We start from the raw sequence: 17,676 nt of genomic DNA, 5'->3' as shown, positions 1-17,676 counted from the left end.
TACATGTAAATAATGAAATTTGCACCATAAAAAAGCCCAGACCGGCGCGTGCCCTTGTCACGATTTGTTTGAAAGTATACATATTAGGGAGTCTGGCCCAGAGTCAGAGGGGATAGCACATTCCTTTCAGATTAAACTAACAAGGCGAAAAACTTGCCCTTTCCTCTTCCAGCGTGGGGCAGAACAGGTAAGGCCTTGTGTCAGGTCTCGTAGCCGCCGCCGCCGCCGCGCTCCCACTCACGCCGTTACGAGCCGAACCCAAACAGGAGGAAGGTCGACGCTCCATATTTCCTCCTGACGGAAAAGCAACGAGCGAGCGAGCGAGCGAGGAAGCCGTTTCTGAAGGAAGGGGAGCGGGGAAGCGAAGTGATGCTGGGCTTTTCCTGTGGTTTGAGAGCACGCTATATCAGCTCTTCTTAAAGCCATCTTTGGTCTCAAACAGCTCAAATAAAAGCACGAGGGGGAAAAAGGACGTGACGCAGAAGGAGCTGCAGCGAACTGGGTTAAAGCGTCTGGTGTTGCGTTTCATTAGGGCGAAAGCGGCTCCAAGACAGACCAGTTCTCAACGTGTTAGGTAGTTACTTCCCCTCTGCGGGCTTATATCGGATAACAGTAAATCACCCGGCACCCAAAGCTATTGAAATAGACGATGGGGCTTGCAGGGTCTTCACAATGGAATTGTATTAAAAGCTTCGCTGGTTAACACGAAATCATTAACTGGTCTCGTAACTGTGTATTTAAAAAGAATAACGCCTTGGCCAAAAGTTTTTTTGCAAAAAACAACACACCATTTGGCTTTTAAACTGGAGTGAAAATAGTGGAGATGTGAAACATTTGCACAGCTCTGTTTAAAAACAAAAGGGAACCTGATTAAAAAGCACTCGCAGACAGTGTTTAACAAATTTGACTTTTTTTTAGTCTATTCTCAACAAGTCAAATAGGCAGAACCTCACAGTAAGCAGAGTCAACTGGCAGACCACCTTATGATAATAGTGTAATTAGTCTCACAGCTACTGGATACGGGGGATAAAACGAGGGATAATACGCAGTGATAATACACAGTGTCTTGTGAGTATTTACACTAAATTCTCCATTTGTTGTTGCAGTCTCCACATTACAGGGATTAGTGTAATCTCACTTGCTTCAACAAATTTTCACTGCTTTATTTAGACAGAGGAAGAAAAGTCAGCGTTGCAGCGAGTCAATAGGTTGAGGGAGACAACAATGTTGCAGCAGCTTACCGGCCAGATGACATACCGGTACTTTGCTTTAAATAACAAGTCGGAGCAGTTTCCTCAACTGCGGCTTCATCAGAAAGAAATGATTTATGTTTCGGTAGGCATTTCATTAGTTAAAAACGAAAATCAAGCTCTCGTACTTCTGTTGTCCCCAGCAACATTCGCTTCACCTAGAAACGCCGGGGATGACAAAATAACGTTTCCAAAACAGTGAGAACAACATATTTCAGGCCATTAAAAATCACAGGTTATAGTGTTCCCATGACACTCTCATTCAGGCCTTAATAACTGCCCCGGAGTTTATTTTTGGCCACAAGTCAGCCCACCATTCACTGCCTGTACGTTTTTAGTGAAATTGCAGAGCAATTAATCTATCTTTGATTAAACCCCGGTCACATTAACACTCTGCGCCTCTGATTACCCTCAGGAATAATGTAGACTAATGTGAACCACAAACAGTAATAAGTTCTAATAGTTGGCGCAGCCTGCAAACACAAACATCTACATTTTGCTCCGTCAGTATGACCCTGCTGGGGATTAAATAACATGTTTGCCTAGAGAGGTACAATTAAGCAACGCTAAATAGAGTTCCTTTGAGCTCTGGAGTTGAGGAAAAGAGTTCTTCGCTGCACAGTAGTAGCCAGTGAAGCGCTCCGAATTTTCCCCCTCTGGCATTTTCAAATTACCTATTGATGAGTGGTCTTCACGTCTCTCCCCGGCTGGAGGGGGAGGAGAGGAGAAGGAGAGGAGGGAGGATGTCTGGTTCACTTTTAAGATGTCTCCAAGAAGCAGGCCTGTGGTTAGATCTAAGGCAACAGAAGCTGCCTTTCTCAAATACATATACGGTTTCCCTGCAAATTATCGGACATTTTTTCTGGGGGGGAAAGTTTTCCGCCTGGAGCCTTCAGATATTTACCACATCGTCCATGCTTCGCGTTTGATCGTGTTGATTTGGGTCTGTCTGTGTAAGCGCTTTTTTTTTTTTTTTTCTTTCTTTCTTTACTGTGACTGCATGACTTTACTGAACAATAATTGCTCCCATGACTTAATTGTCTATATGTAATTAAGTTTGTAATAGAGAAAATAGGCACATAAATGTTCCCTGGAGAGGCACGGTGGTTGAGTGGGTGCCACACATGTTGAAAATTATTCATCCCTCTCCATCTGATCTGCCAGTATGAGAAGTTATAAAAAAAAAAAAAAAAAGGAAAAAAAAAAATGGATTTGAAGCTATTCAGTGAAAAGCGAGTGATGTAAACGCCAAGGCATATTTTAATGAGCCCTCTTTCTCAATTTCGATTATTTTGCCCGCTTCCTCAAGTCAACTCGGTTTATTGCTGGAAATGTATACTCACTTCAAAATTAAAAATGTTCTTAATAAAAACAAATATAGATGGAATAATGAGGCTTCCATCACGCCGGCTGGTGCCAAACAAAGTGAATCAGGAGATACATTGAAGCAAAAGACCTCAAATGAAAAAAATCTAAAAATAAAAGCAGAAGCACAAGAGTTGATTTTAATCATGATTGTGGAAAAAAAAAATAGATTTAGTTGATGCTTTTATGCCTCTAAAATAACATTAACAAGAGATGCATTAATGAACAGAGTGTCACTCAAACTCACATCCCGACCGTTTGACCAGAGTGAAAATATTCGGGATGCCAATTCTAAGTTCTGACATGGCACAGCACACTGCATTTATTTATTCAGAATTATAAATACAACAGAAAGAGCTGGTGGTCTTGCAAAATCACACTGCGCCGTCAAGGGGACTTTTTGTGGTCGTACTGACAGATTTACAGCTCAGATGTACATAAACAGGGGCGATGTCAATGAGGCGCGGCGCAGCATCAATCAACGACGCTGCACGAGGACTGATCAGGGATTATCTCCCCTCCGAGTCTCTCCACCTGAACATCTGCAAGCTCCTGCGATGCTTCTCCCTCCCTGCCCTCCTTTGGCTTCACTACAACGTGCTTTCAATTTCCTGCTCCTCTCCTCTTGTCCTCCCGCAGCCCCGAACCCTTGAGACACGCCGAGAGGTCAGCGGGGTTAAAACGGTAATAGGTGGTGGTGATTGTTGGAAGACGCTTACTCTCGCCCAGCTTTCAGAGCGAATTAGGAGCCACCCTGCTTCTGTGTGGAGCTGCGGCGTCTCACCACCGAGCGGCTTCCTTAAAACATCTTCCAAACATTTGATTTGGAAAAGAGGACTGGAGAAGGGAGGCGGAGGAGAGGCGGAGGAGAGGTGGTGGTGGCGGCGGGTTTTATTAAAACTGAGGCTATTTCTCGTGTCGCACGGGACAGAAAATGTTTGTTTGAATTTGAAAATCCATCTGGCAAAACCTGGAAGATCATTTATTTTGCAGCTGGAATTAAGAACGTGTGAAGTAGCTGTCACAATACGATAAAGCAAACCAAAAACAGAGGCCACGAGCTGGAGCGTGCACGCTGGCCTTCACAGGTAGCAGAAAATCATTAAGCCTCCATGCAGCGCCACTGCTCACAGGTTTTGGATTTATTTTGGTCCTATTTGCAAAAGATCCCGGAAAGAGGATCTTGAGCATAGAGCTGGAAAAAAAACGACAAAAAAATATGGCAAATGAGCGTCTGAGGATAAAACATCTCTGGTGTTTTCTAATTACCCGTGGAGATCCAACGAACCAGAGTGAAGTGGTTGTTATAAATATAAATGAACGACTGCACACTTCACTCATAAATTTACTGGATGAAGGTCTAAATGGATCAACTGCTCTCTCATTTTGGATTTACATCAGCTGAATAAATGCTCCAAGGCACTTTGCAGAAATTTACACGGATTAATTAATGACGGCAGGGCGACCGAACAATTTCAGGAAGCGTTCACAGATCTCTCTTGGCAAACCAATCAATACCTCTCCTCCACGCACAACAGAAGACGCCAAACACGAACACAGCCCAGTAATCCCCACATCTTGTTTTAATGCTCAACTGTAAACTGTCTTGTGCAGCGTCTGTTTACGTCTGTCAAAGATATCGCCCCCGCTTTTGTTTTCGGTTCTGCGATGGCATCGCTTTGTAAATCTAAGGGTATGTTGCACAAACATGTCATCTCCTTCTTTCAGAAATATTTATAAACATCACATGGAGTATATACTGGAAGCTCTCCGTGCAGATTTTTTTTTCTTTTCTTTTTTTTTTGTCAGTATTTGCGCACCACAAAAAAAAACCCTTGATGATCGTTGGGTTTCTCCTGCCACAAACGCTTTGGACGTTGATAGCCGGGTCCCTCAATGACCTCAGTTGATCCTCTCTCTCTGCTCAGCTGGACCCAAATCTTTTCCGCTCGGATCCAAAAATCATGACAAAACTTTGCAGGAACTATCCAGATTCTCAACACATGACCCCCAAGTCCTCTCCGTGACCCGAGCCCCCCAAACCCAACCCCAACCCCAGCCTCTTCTGCATCCAGCGAACGATGTACTCACCCCAGAAGAAGTTCTGCTGACATGGTGTCACTGTGCTGAAAAGACTGTTAGATGCCATAGCTGCCTCTGGTTCCAGGAAGCCCCACTTTTGTTCCTCTGTGGTTTCCGTGACCCTTGACACGTCCTAAACCCAGAGCACGAAGCATGTCATGAGGGAAAAAAAATGGAAAAGCCATCCACAAGACATGCTTTTATGTATCAACTATTTGGATGACCACAAGTAACAACCAGGTTTGGTTTTATAGAAAAAAAAAAAAAAAAAAAGCAGAGGCAAATATCGCCTTTGCGGATAGATCAGATGGTGTCGGACTTGCTTGCTTGGCGAGTGTGGTTGGAACGTACTTACTCGCTTAGCGCCGTCCTTGTGACTGGTGCTGGCCCGCGACGATTAACCATTTACACTCCAGGTTGCCCTCAAACACCAACCCCCGAGCCGCACGTCTGTGGTTCTGTGGTTGTTTGGGAGGCGAGCAGAGCCCTCACACAACCCAAAAGGCACCAGCTTTAAAACTCGTCTCTTTCCTGCCCTCCATGTGCCGTCACTGGAGACCCTGGGTCACATGCCCTCTCACGTCATCACGGCACAGCAGCCGAATGGGACAGCCTACCGTTGTGGCTTTCTTCCCTCTCCTCTTCTCAGAGTTTTTTCCTCCTCCTCTCAGGCTCCCCTCCTTCTCCTCTGCGCGTGGATCGGCAGCGTTTCCAGGCTCTCTGGGGATTGAGGTCTGACGCTCCCATGAGTCAGGAGGCTTTAGTGGGGGCAGCTTGTTCAACCGCCTATGCCCACCTCGGCATATGGGGAACAGCGCTCTCTCTGCCTCGCTCTCCCCTTCACTCTTTCATCCCTCCCTCCCCTCCTCTCCTGACTTTGTCGCTCTTTTCCTTCCCCTCAACTCCTTTAACAGGCTGCTGTACTGCTCCTGCCTGCCTTTGAGCGAGGAGAGCGGAGTTTGGTAAGATTTGAGGGTGTGAGTGAGGAGGGAATGGCTGTTGGTCGGGACTGGGTGTGTGCGTCTGGGCGCGTGCTCAGATGTGCGGCAGGCAGAGAGAATGGGGGGGGGGACTGGATGAGAGTGAGGGGAAAGCAGAGGTGGTGCGACGCTCTGCTTATTTACACAAAACTGTGTCTGAAAAGTTGCCTCTGGACCTGCCCTCCTCCTCCTCCTCCCGCCTCTTACGGTGTTGCAGACAGTAGTCACGCCATTGTGTCATGCTCTAATAGCTCTGTTTGTGCATCCGAGCCTGCACTGTTTTTGGCTGTCAGAGAGGTGACACATGGGGGTGGGGGTTGATTCCTGTAAGAAGGCATAGATCACAGCCACCTGTCGGCTCCGTAGAAGACATGCCTTCGCACAGTCTCGCCGACACCCACGCTGGCACACGGACGCCCTGCAGAAGTGGCCAGCCAAACGCCGAGCGCACCGATGGCAGGCAGGTCCTGACAATGAGGGGATGAATCAGGCACTGATTCCCACACACACACACACGCTCACGCCTGCACACACACCCTCACACACCCTCGCACATCTCAGCTCGGCTGGCCTTTGATCAGCGGTCGCAGGTGTTTGTGAGGAACGATCAAAACGGGTACGGGAGCGGAGGAATGCGCGGAATGAAGCTGAGAGCTGGAAAAGCGTTAACGTATCCCGTCTTGTCACTAACCAGTAGGCACGTGTGACTAAGCAGTAATGAGCCGAGTGGTGCCCCAGGCTTCTTTCTCAGGAATTGTTATTGTTGTTAGAAAATGCCTACTTCCTGATGAGTAATTAATTTAAATCTTTGCTGATTTATGGACTGCCAAAATAAAAGTCTTGTTATTTATATAAATGTATCATCCAGTCAACGGTTCCCTCAGATTTTTAACCGAAGCACGCATACATGATGTTTTGATTATGATTTAAATATAATCGTCTACTGTCCTGCCCCTGTGACTGAAGTGCTTTTTCATTTATTTCAATATAATGATAACATAATTGCATTTGAATGTCATTGCTCACAGTTTTGACAGCTTTGATCTATCAATGCCCTCTTAGGAGCAATGTCCTCAGAACCGATTTTACGGGAACTTTTCACGAGATGGTCTACGCATTATTCACATTGTTGCTCTTTTTTTTTTTTTTTTTAAATTCTCTTTTTATTTAGAACAGCAGTAAACCATCTTACACATTTATACATTCAAACTTTAACTTAAATGATTCTGTCCCTACTGTCCTCCAGGCATTTTTTATGAACAGTAATTGGAAACACTAACAGAAAGATAAAAAAAAGTAAAATAAAATAAAAATCAAAAAACCAGGGAGCGCACCCATGTTTACAGTCATTACATCACATAAAGAAATAGTTCACATAAAATCAGATATGATTGGTTTCACATACTCAGTCCATTTGGACCAGATCTTATAAAAGTTTTCTTTCTCAACCTTGAGGGAGGAAGAGATCTTCTCCATAACATAGATCTCGTAGATGATCCCAATCCAGTCGTCGATAGTGGGGGGTTCTACTTTTAACCATTTCTTGTAACACATTTCTTACTGGCTGCCAACAGTATAGTCGGCAGTTTTTCCATTCCACGTTTCGAACATTATGTATCCCAAAAATAACGTTTCACAATTCAATGGCATCTTTGTTGCTCTTTTTTAAAACAAATTTTAACTTGGAGCATCTTGTTGCAGACTGAGAGCCATGCATTGAAACTCTGTAAAATAAAACCAGAACGATTCAGAGGGCTGAGATGCGTCAAGCAAGTTGTTTTTGTTTTTAACCAATCTTCACCATTGACACCGGACAGCTGCAACATAATATCCTGAAGCAGGAAGTCTAGACTGATAAACCAGGTAAAAGCAATAGTCAGTAATTTGATGTAAAGTGGTTATATAAAAAAAAAACTTTCTTTGCTCGAGAGCATATATTTGATTGTCTGAAGTGACTATGAAATTATAAACAATGGCTGGTCCAAATACTGTTTTACGGGCTCCTGAGCTTCAGCAGAAAGTTATAACAAATTATACGAAGCTTCGCTTTCTCCCGTGATGGAAGCGGGTGGCGATGGGGCTGAACGAATGTGGTTCACGCGCACAACATCACACGGATGAGGGCCACACGCTCGTGACTGACCATGCTGCGCATGCACTATACGAAAAGCGGACAGACTGAGAAATGCACGACAGATGTGTCCTGGATGGAAAGAAACATGTATTCTAGTGAAAAAAATAAGAAGTAATATATTTTGTAGTCACTTAATTGCACGTCAGAGGCCTCGATTGAACTGAAGTATTATTGCAGGTGGTGCTCACGGCCGCCGGTGAGTGCGAGCGCTTACATTGTCATCGACAACGACTGTCACTTGCTACGTGAGGAAAAACTAAAATCCAGATAAGTGAATACCGGATGTCCACCTAACAAATGCATATCCAGGTATTTCAGTATTTGGGTCCAGCCTGATTAAAAACTCTGACCTAACATAGCCCTGTGGGTTTTTTTCGGGGGGGTGACTGAATCTGATAAGGTGTTTTACAGTCAGCTATCTGAATTTGCAGGGAACTTTGCCATCACAGACCCAGATCAGGGTAGAAACATCCAGCTTCCCCATCTTCATCTCTCCACCCATCTTCACATCATCCTGCACGTGCTGTGCTGCAAAAAATATGCAAAACTGTGGCATCAAATTTTCAGAAGAGGGGAGGGGCATGGTATGGCTGACTCCACCCCCTAAATCTGGCTGTTTTGAACAGAGCTGTAAACTGTTGGTTGAAAAGGGAGCTGTTGTAGTTTAGCTCTGGTATTTTGAATAAAACACGTGAGAAACATTTCATCAGGATCTGAGTAAACTGTCAAGTTAACGAGGAAAAGAAAACGGACACAATTGTCCCTCTTTAAAACATCGTTATATGTAGCCATTTCATTTTAACTTCATTCCACCAATATGGAGACATTTAGATAAAACCATTAAGAAACTGTTATCAATAGTTTCATCTACTGTATAAAAGCTAAGGGAAGTTGTGTTTGAAACAGCATCTCTGCCCTCATTTCTACTAAAACTGACCTCATGATAAATGAAAGAACGTGAATAAACCCGACAGCACAACAGCATTTCTACAGGTCTTCACCGCCTTCCTTATTTTTGTGCTGTGAAACATTTTCCTTGGCTTGCCGCTTCGTAAATATTTGCTTTCTAAAACAAGAACATGCTTCTTGAGATCCAGTCTATGCTACAGAATCCTTAGGGAAGGGCTATTCAAATCCGGCAAACACACCAAATATCACATAACACACACGGTACCTGTTTCCAGTTAGAGGTTTAATCGATCATGTCACGTCACAGCGCAGTTCACCTTCACTCTAAACAGGAAAACTCAAAACCTCGACCCATTTAACGGCATCCTCTATCGTCGTTAGACTTTCGTGGGTCTGACGGTATCAGAGACAGGCTCTGTTTACGGATTATTCTGATGCTCGATGCCGAGGTTTTTCAAGAAAAATATTTAAGGTACCGTCTAAACATTTGTGAGTCTACTGCAAACGGATGCTTTTCTGTCAGAAACATTCAACTTTAGGACAAAGTCCAGCGCTGCTGCGAGTTCCACCGAGCCACAATAAATTACACACAGTTTGATGGGGATGTAATTTGCACATCATGATTGAGTCTGAAACATGGAATGAAAAATAAAGCATAAACGTCAAACCCCTCTCAGATGGCAGGAAACATAACTTCTTGGGTGGCGAGGCATGCGATAAACAACCTTGATGGTGAAAATCTGAACTGTGATGATGTTATAGTCTCAGATATCGCAGCATGGACTCTTTTAAAACGGCAGAGATTCTATCTAGAGGGGACGAAGGATGTTTTCCACCGATATACCAGCCATGTTTGGATAAAGTTTGCCAAATATTGTTTTACTTGCCTAACTGCTGGTCGGGTCGGCGGTTCGGCTACCTTAAAAAAACTGCAGTAAACTTTTTTCAGTGTTGAAACTTTGGCTGAAACTGCACTCTTGTCAACAAGGTTTAAACTGACTGCTCCCGTATCAGACACGGACAACGTCACACAGGTTCTGATTCTGTTCTCAGGTTTAAGGTATCAGTGTGCTCTTTGGAGGAATCATGGATTCTCTGTTGCCACATACAGCAGAGCTACAGTGACTTTTATTTTATGAATTATTAATTGATAAATAATTTTTAAAAAAATGAAAAGAATATGTAATTTTTTTAATTTTTTTATTTTTTTTTACCTTGTCTGCACACATATTAATGATTGATACCATGACGGTAGAAACCAAAGGCATATATATGTGCATTATTACTATATTTAATATATACATATATATACACATACATATGCATACACATACATAAATATACACATACAAACCCAGTGATTTTTTTTTTTTTTTTTTTTTTTTTTTTGAAGAATATGTAATTAATAAATGCACTCTCAAAAAGTCCTAAAAAACTCTAAAAAATATGCACTTTTTTAAATGCAAACATCATTACAAAATGTTTTGGATGTTAGCAAGTTTGGATCTAAAGCAGCCAAGAAAAGTCCATCTTTGATGTTACAGCATTTCGAGTTGATTTAAACAAAACCTGTCTAGTAACATGTTTCATCATGACTTATCCATACATTACTAACGGGAGGAATTACCTCGGAGCCCCTCGCGCAGACGAAAGAGAAAAAAAACCCTCAGAGGGCCTTGCTGCGAATGTGAACGTCTCATTTTGCTGCAGAGACAATTTTGTAATATATGTACTTCTCGCTGTCAAAAAAACATAACAAAACAAAAAAAAACAAACCTTTATGGTTATAATGTCAGAGGGTGGGATATGATGAGGAATATAATATTTCATTCATTGCTGGTTCTCCACTGGTGGCCGTGTCCTACACTTGCTGTTCTTGTGTGTCTGCGCGGCGCTGAGGAGCTTGGCCGTACTCTGAGCTCCAGCCAAGGTCTGCCCTGAGGACTGTGGTTGATGGCCCACCCTGCCAGACACTTTCTCCCCGCTACCACTCAGGACCACACACCTTCAAATGGACTCATTTTTGTTATCACAAGCTCTTGCAGATACATAATTGAAGTATCGTGTGTTGGAACATGCTTAAAAAACGACACGCAATCGGTGTCGCAAGCCTTTGCTGCTCCACTCCCTCGCTTTTGTCACAACTAAATGTCCTTCGCAGATGGCCGTTTTCACAGAAAATTATTTCTTGCAGCAGAATATATCCGGGGGAAAAAAAAAAATGAGTATAATGATACCTAAGTTGAGTTATAATTAACTCAGACTGAGGCCGTGAAGCTGTCTGTATTCGTCTCTCTGTGAAAGCTAAAAATGACATGACATAATTAGCCGCGAGCAGACATTACACACATGGAGGAATTACATTATTAGAAAAAGGAAGGGCTTATTAATAGACTTCTGGCTTGTGCTGTGTACTCTCTCTGGCGGGGCATCAGACCGGCCCGGCCGGGGCAAACAGGCAGGTACAGTGATTCACTTTAACAGGCGACATCTGTAAAACGCCAAGGTAGTTTACACTGCGGCCGAGCCTGAATTAACTTGCTTTCATTGGAAACAAACACCACTTGCAATCAGCTTCTGTTGGCTGCTCCGCCGCTTGGTGTGAATGTAAATATCTCTCCTCGGCACAGTGATGACCTGTAGTCGCGGAGCCGTGGAGGAGTTCACCAGCCGAGACCCGCGGAGGAGCAGGAACTTAATCTGTGACGCCGCGTCGCCAAGAGGATGTTGACGTTCACTCCGAATTGTTTGGTGAGGTATAGCACGGTATAGTCTTGATGAAAAGTAGATATTTTTCTTCGGGGAGTCGAGCAGTCGTATCTACATGTTCCAGTGACTCGAGGCCCTTTCTTGTGGTGTCTGGACAGCTGTTTTTGGAGTCACCGTTTTGAGGAAAAATAAAGTAATAAGGGGAAATGTTTAATATCGGATGGCGTGCGCACAACCTAAACACGCATTAAAAATAGCTCCTGGAGTTGTGATTACATAAAATTGCAAAAAAAAAAAGGGGGGAAAGTAAGATCATGGTGGAAGCTGCGATGAGAAGGCTGTGGCTGACCACCGACAGACTGAGCCATTCCTTTCTTTCTTTCTTTCTTTTTTTCTTTTTTTTCTCCCCCCATTCCTCATTTTAATCAAGGGCCTGGTCCAGGATAAACAGTGCCTACCTACACTGCAGTTCAAACAGCGAGGCCCGCTGAGGCCCATGCTCGGAGTTGTAAATGTTCACTGACAAGCTAATTTAACTTGTGTGCTAAGTAGATGGAGTTGGACTTATATGTATCTCCCTCACTTCTGGCACAGCGAAGCTTCTCGGTTTGGAAATATCGCTGATCCTCCGCTAGTCGAGCTGTCTGGTTCACATGAAGGCGAGGACAAGGTTCTGTATGGAGCCAAATCAAGGCCAAAAGTTTTGCTAATTTGAAAATAAAATTTGAACCTGAAAATTCTTTTTTACAGTTTAAATTTTTTTTTTTTTTTTCGGTATCAGATCTTTTTTTCAGTTTCAGATCTTTTTTTTTCAGTTTCAAATCTTTTTTTTCAGTTTCACATCTTTTTTTTCAGTTTCACTTCAGACTTTTGGCCCCGATCTGGCGTGGGGGGCGTGGCATCAACTGAGAGGGGCGTGGCATCTTGAGTGACAGCATAACAGAGAAGGCGGGGGACGTTCCTCCGTCATGTTGCCTTCAGGAAACGTAGGTTGCAGGAGTCATCAGTAGAAGTTTGATTCAACACTGTATATACACCATATTCACGTGATTGGCAGTGGAAAAAACGGATACTAGTGACACATTTCTGTTTAAAAAGCTGTTTTAGACCGTACTTGGTAGTATGTGGAAGTGGGAAATGGCAAACTTTAAAGTGTGGCTGTTGAACTGTACAGTCTGGCATAGTTTATTGCTTTTATAATGCGATTGGTGCCAAGTACGGTCTAAAACAGCTTTTTAAACAGAAATATGTCACTAGTATCCGTTTTTTCCACTGCCAATCACGTGAATATGGTGTATATACAGTGTTGAATCAAACTTCTACTGATAACTTCTGCAACCTACGTTTCCTGAAGGCAACATGACTGAGGAAGGTCCCCCGCCTTCTCTGTTATGCTGTCACTCATGATGCCACGCCCCTCTCAGTTGATGCCACGCCCCCCCACGCCACATCGGGGCCAAAAGTCTGAAACTGAAAAAAAAATTTGAAACTGAAAAAAAAAAGAAGTGAAACTGAAAAAAAAAGATCTGAAACTGAAAAAAAGATTTGAAACTGAAATAAAAAGAAGTGAAACTGAAAAAAAAGAAGTGAAACTGAAAAAAAAGATGTGAAACTGAAAAAAAAGATGTGAAACTGAAAAAAAAAGATCTGAAACTGAAAAAAAAATTTGAAACTGAAAAAAAAAGAAGTGAAACTGAAAAAAAAAGATTTGAAACTGAAATAAAAAGTTCTGAAACTGAAAAAAAGTTCTGATACCAAAAAAAAAAAAAATTGAAACTGTAAAAAAGAATTTTCAGGTTCAAATTTTATTTTCAAATTTGCAAAACTTTTGGCCTTGATTTGGCTCCATAGTTTCGTCCCCTTAAACCGGAGCTGAAACTCTTCACGGTGACGACTCCTCGCCCTCCACGACTGAGGACGTCTGTGAAGTTCCTGCCGCTCAGATCCACGTCCAGCACGGCTGGTGCTGTACGGCTGCGGCTGATGAAAACCCTGTCATTGTGTGGTCGGCCGTCAACAGCTGAGTGACTTTTACAATCGCTGCTCGGACGACGGGGGTCAGCGAGGTTCAGGCGGGCTGAAAGCTGAACTGCTAAGTCAGCATTACAGTTACACTGCACTGACGCTTACACGTGACTCCTCCCAGCGACACGATGCCATCACTCCCGACAAATGTCACTTAACAGAAAATGACCGCGTGTCATGAATAGCGAGCGCAAGGAAGAATAAATTAACGCTGACTCAAATCGGAGGGTCAAAACAGCCAATGAGCTTCCACATAAGCTGCCCATTATGCGCCTCGGAGATTCGGTTGACTTGCTGAGAAGAACAAAGTGCGCTTGATAAAGGCAGACAGCTCACTGGAGAAACAAGCTATTATGAGTAGGAGTTCGGCACTGTGTCATTGACAATGGAGCAAACAAAAGGCTCTGTTGTTTTCCCCCAGCCGGTGGGTTATTTTTTCATTTTTTTAACTGTAGGGCTTTTGTGATGGATAATTGCCTTCCTCACATGATTTCATAATGCTGTGACTCGTCTTACAGTCCCCGTGTAACACAATAACAAGAAGGAAAGAAAAAAAAAAAAAAAAGAAAGGAAAAAAAAACACGGGGGAGTCTAAATCTGAAAATTTTGACGTTGTTTAGAAGTGGTGGATTTGTCTTCATTGTGGTGTATAATTTTAGAAAGATGTATGAGAAGGACACTGACTTGAACTAGCCATAATACAGCCTGGAGTGCAGGCAGGCAGGTCGGCGTGAACTCCCAGAGTTCACAGTCTGCATTGTCTTGCAGTAATCATCGTAAAAAAGGTCCTCACACAACTCTTTCTTAGCGTATCTTTTCATACCTGGCTGAATTGCAAAATTCTGATGTGTTTTTTTCTACTTTTTCAAAGCCGGTTTGTGTTTATAAGGTGATATTTATCACCTTCACCTTTTGTGAAACTTTCCCTCACTCGCAGTAGTAACATCTGTAGAAACGCTGCACAGACGGGAGTCTGTGCTGAACCGTGAACGTTGTTCCCCACGCTGGGTTGACTGTGAGTACACAAAGGTAACCTTAGAGCACGGCGCATTAGATGTTTTGTAGGTTTGCAGTCTTTCTTCTGAGTCAGCAGAGATCAATCCAGGACAAGGCAGCAGCGGCGGAGGCACGCATTTATTAAATGACTAAGTTGGAGTCTTAATGCGCGTCGTTAAATTCACAAAGAAAGACAGAAGTATAAAAAATTGATGTTTTATGAAGACGCAGCTTGTGTCATGATTTATCAAACATCTACCCGCGTAGGTGCTAAGTGAATTTCACCACATGATGTTGTGGTTCACCTGTGAGGTTTTATTTTATGACATGATTACTCACACTGGTGAGTTTGTCACTTGAAAGGAAGAAAAAGGGTGATAGATGGTGTTAATTGGCTTGGCGTGTGACATATTTTCTAATACTAATTAGAAAAAACCTGAATAGTTTTCTATTTCACATTTGAATAAATGAATGAAGTTTATTCAGTCATTGCAACACAAAACAACACCAAAAAAACATTGTGCACAGCATTAACATTTCAAAAATGTGTTGAACAATAACTGAAAAGGCATAGGCTGAAGCAAAATGCTTATAAAAGCGTATAGTACCAACTTTCTATTTTTGGCTACCGACCTCCAGAAAACCAAAAATTTCCATTCAAGTAAAATAATTATGTAAACTGACTTAAGAATGCATTGTGACTTAAATAAATGTTTAAATCCTTTCTTGTCTTGTTCCTCTTTCTTTAAAAGGCAAGGCAAGGCAAATTTATTTATATAGCACAATTCAACACAAGGTAATTCAAAGTGCAAGAAAGCGGCAAGACATAATTAGACAGTAAATAACAAATAGGTAAGAATAAGAAAAGAAGTGAAATAATAAAAAGCACAAGCTGTTAAAAATAAGGGCAGTAGAGTACAGCAGGTAAGTTTAATTTAAGAGTACGCTTGAGTAAACAGTAATGTTTTTAACCCTGATTTAAAGGAGCTGACAGTTGGAGCTTTTAAAACCTTAAACACCTAAAGAATTACAGCGTTATTAGTCGTGATGAGGTTATTAGAAGCTTTATTTCATATAATCTAGTCAAACCAGAGTTGTGGTCGCTTCCTTTTGAAAAACAAAAGGAAAATAAAAATTTTAATGTAACTTTTGCCCATACGACGGAGTATTAGGGCCAAACTAAGACAAAAAAAAATTTGGAAATTACGAGAATAAAGTTGTAAAATTACGAGAATAAAGTCAAAACCTAATGTTGAGAGAATAAAGTTGTTATATTATGAGAATAAAGTCGTAAAATTACAAGAATAAAGTCATATTGTTGCGAGAATAAAATCCTAATATTATGACTTTATTCTCGTAGTATTACGACTTTATTCTCGTAACATTAGGCTATGACTTTATTCTTGTAATTTTACGACTTTATTCTCGTAATTTTACGACTTAATTCACGTAATTTTCATTTTTTTTTTGTCTTAGTTTGGCCCTAATACTCCGTCGTATTTGCCCAAGACAGAAACATCACCATGTTTTAGTAAACACGTGCAGCAAAGTATCCAGTACTGTAAATGTGGCATGTACCAACAAGCCATTCAAAACAATGACATTAATAATAATCATCATAATGATAAAAGGCCTAAGGAAAATCGTCAGTGATGTCTAACCTGCAAACGCGGCACCAAAGTACCGTCACATTACTCCCCGACCTCGACACTTTTCAAACTTTTCAAACATGAAAGTAACACAGCTGTAGTTAAATAAGGTAAATGAACGCTTTGAAGAGCACAGTCACATATTGTTGCCTCTCCAACACTATTTTACAGATGGTGGTTTGGGAATGTGTAGTTTTTTGAATTACAATGACCTCTTTTTTTAGGTCTCAAAACATTCCTGCAGCCTGCGAGATGAAATGCTGGAATCTGAGGCACGATGCTAATTTGAAGACAGAATAAATCTATAAATCTGACTCAGTCTCTTGCCTGGGGACGTACAGCCATGATAATTACAGGTTGACTTTACAGACATGCAGACATCTCTCATCTGTAATGCTAATAGGATAACCAGCAGGCTGCTACGTGCTCACTCACTGTCTAGCAGTCGGGGTAAGCAGAGGTAAAATCTAACAATGATATCATTATAGCGGCTGGCTCAGACTACATGTTGTTAGAGATTTACTACACTCAAAAAGAATTATCAGGCCATTAATTACCAATAAGGAATAATTCAATCAAAAAAATGTATATATATATATATATATATTGTATATATAAAATGAATGCATATATGTAATACATACATATACATATATAAGATCAGAACTGCTTTGCCAGGTGTTTGGTATTTGACGTGAGCTGGCAGCTCTTATTAAAACACATTTTTGAATACACTGCAGCGCTTTGTTTGTCCCGTGCAAATAAACAACCCAACCCTTCCACCAAAAACTTGACTATCTGATGAAGATCTGACAGAAGGATCTGGGAGGACACTGCTGCATCTGGTTGTAGTTAAATTCTTGTTTTGCTGTGTCCTTCAGACTTGGTGCCATGGGCCCAACTACTCAAACAAGCTGAGTTCATTTGAACACAAAACCAACTTGTGGTGCCTGGAAGACTCCCCACAGAGGTCAGCTCCAGGACTCACCGGCCCAGGAGACAATGGTTCAGGACAGGGTGGACTGGATTGCTGATGCAAGCCTTAAAAGGAGAGAAAAAAAAAAGAAAAAGAGAGAGAGAGAGAGGGAGAGAGAGAGAGAGGAAAAAGTCTCTCAACATGAGATATATAATTCACCTCTTTGGGGGGCTTTATTGAGTTGGAATTGCAGAAATGAGGCAAAACATAAAGATTATTTCTTTTCCTACATTTTATTTTATTTCTCTGTGAAGTTTTGGTTGTTTTTTTTTCATCAGTGGTTCTTCAACAGGTGAGTCTTCCAAACCAAACAAACTCAGCCTCAAATGCCGGACAGATTTAGAAAAAGGCTCCATCCTGTATTGCCCTCTCCTTCTTGCATTTGCAGGGAGTTCATCGGAGGCAGTTACATTGTTTTTGCAGGGTCAGACTTTTTTCCGGGTATTTTTACGGCCTCTTGTTTGCACACCTGGTGGAATTGTGAAAGTTTGTCTTGGGTCATGTATGTTTACCCATCCTAAGGCCCCAGAGGTGACCCCATCACGCCACCGACAGGGAGGCCAGCGCTTGCGTGTGGCGATTCTCGACGTGGCCAGGCTTG

General features: G+C 42.2%; 1 protein-coding gene across 2 annotated transcripts in view; it reads right to left on the bottom strand.

Moving 5' to 3' along the window:
- Nucleotides 1-5,506, bottom strand: part of runx2b (RUNX family transcription factor 2b) — a 57,367-nt gene extending 51,861 nt beyond the window's left edge. The window contains exons 1-2 of one of the 2 annotated variants that reach the window (XM_061746670.1): nucleotides 5,049-5,506; nucleotides 4,707-4,830 (exon numbers count right to left, since the gene is read on the bottom strand). In XM_061746670.1, coding sequence (XP_061602654.1) covers nucleotides 4,707-4,764 — 58 coding nt within the window. In that variant the 5' untranslated portion in view covers nucleotides 4,765-4,830; nucleotides 5,049-5,506. The remainder of the gene's footprint in view (nucleotides 1-4,706; nucleotides 4,831-5,048) is intronic. The other variant, XM_061746669.1, reaches the window with a different exon arrangement.
- Between the last annotated feature and the right edge of the window lie 12,170 nt (nucleotides 5,507-17,676).

The sequence above is a fragment of the Cololabis saira genome, chromosome 18, assembly GCF_033807715.1.
Source record: "Cololabis saira isolate AMF1-May2022 chromosome 18, fColSai1.1, whole genome shotgun sequence".
Taxonomy (NCBI): Eukaryota; Metazoa; Chordata; class Actinopteri; order Beloniformes; family Belonidae; genus Cololabis; species Cololabis saira.
Note: the sequence above shows the minus strand (reverse complement) of the source record. Positions and strands in the feature narration are given on the sequence as shown.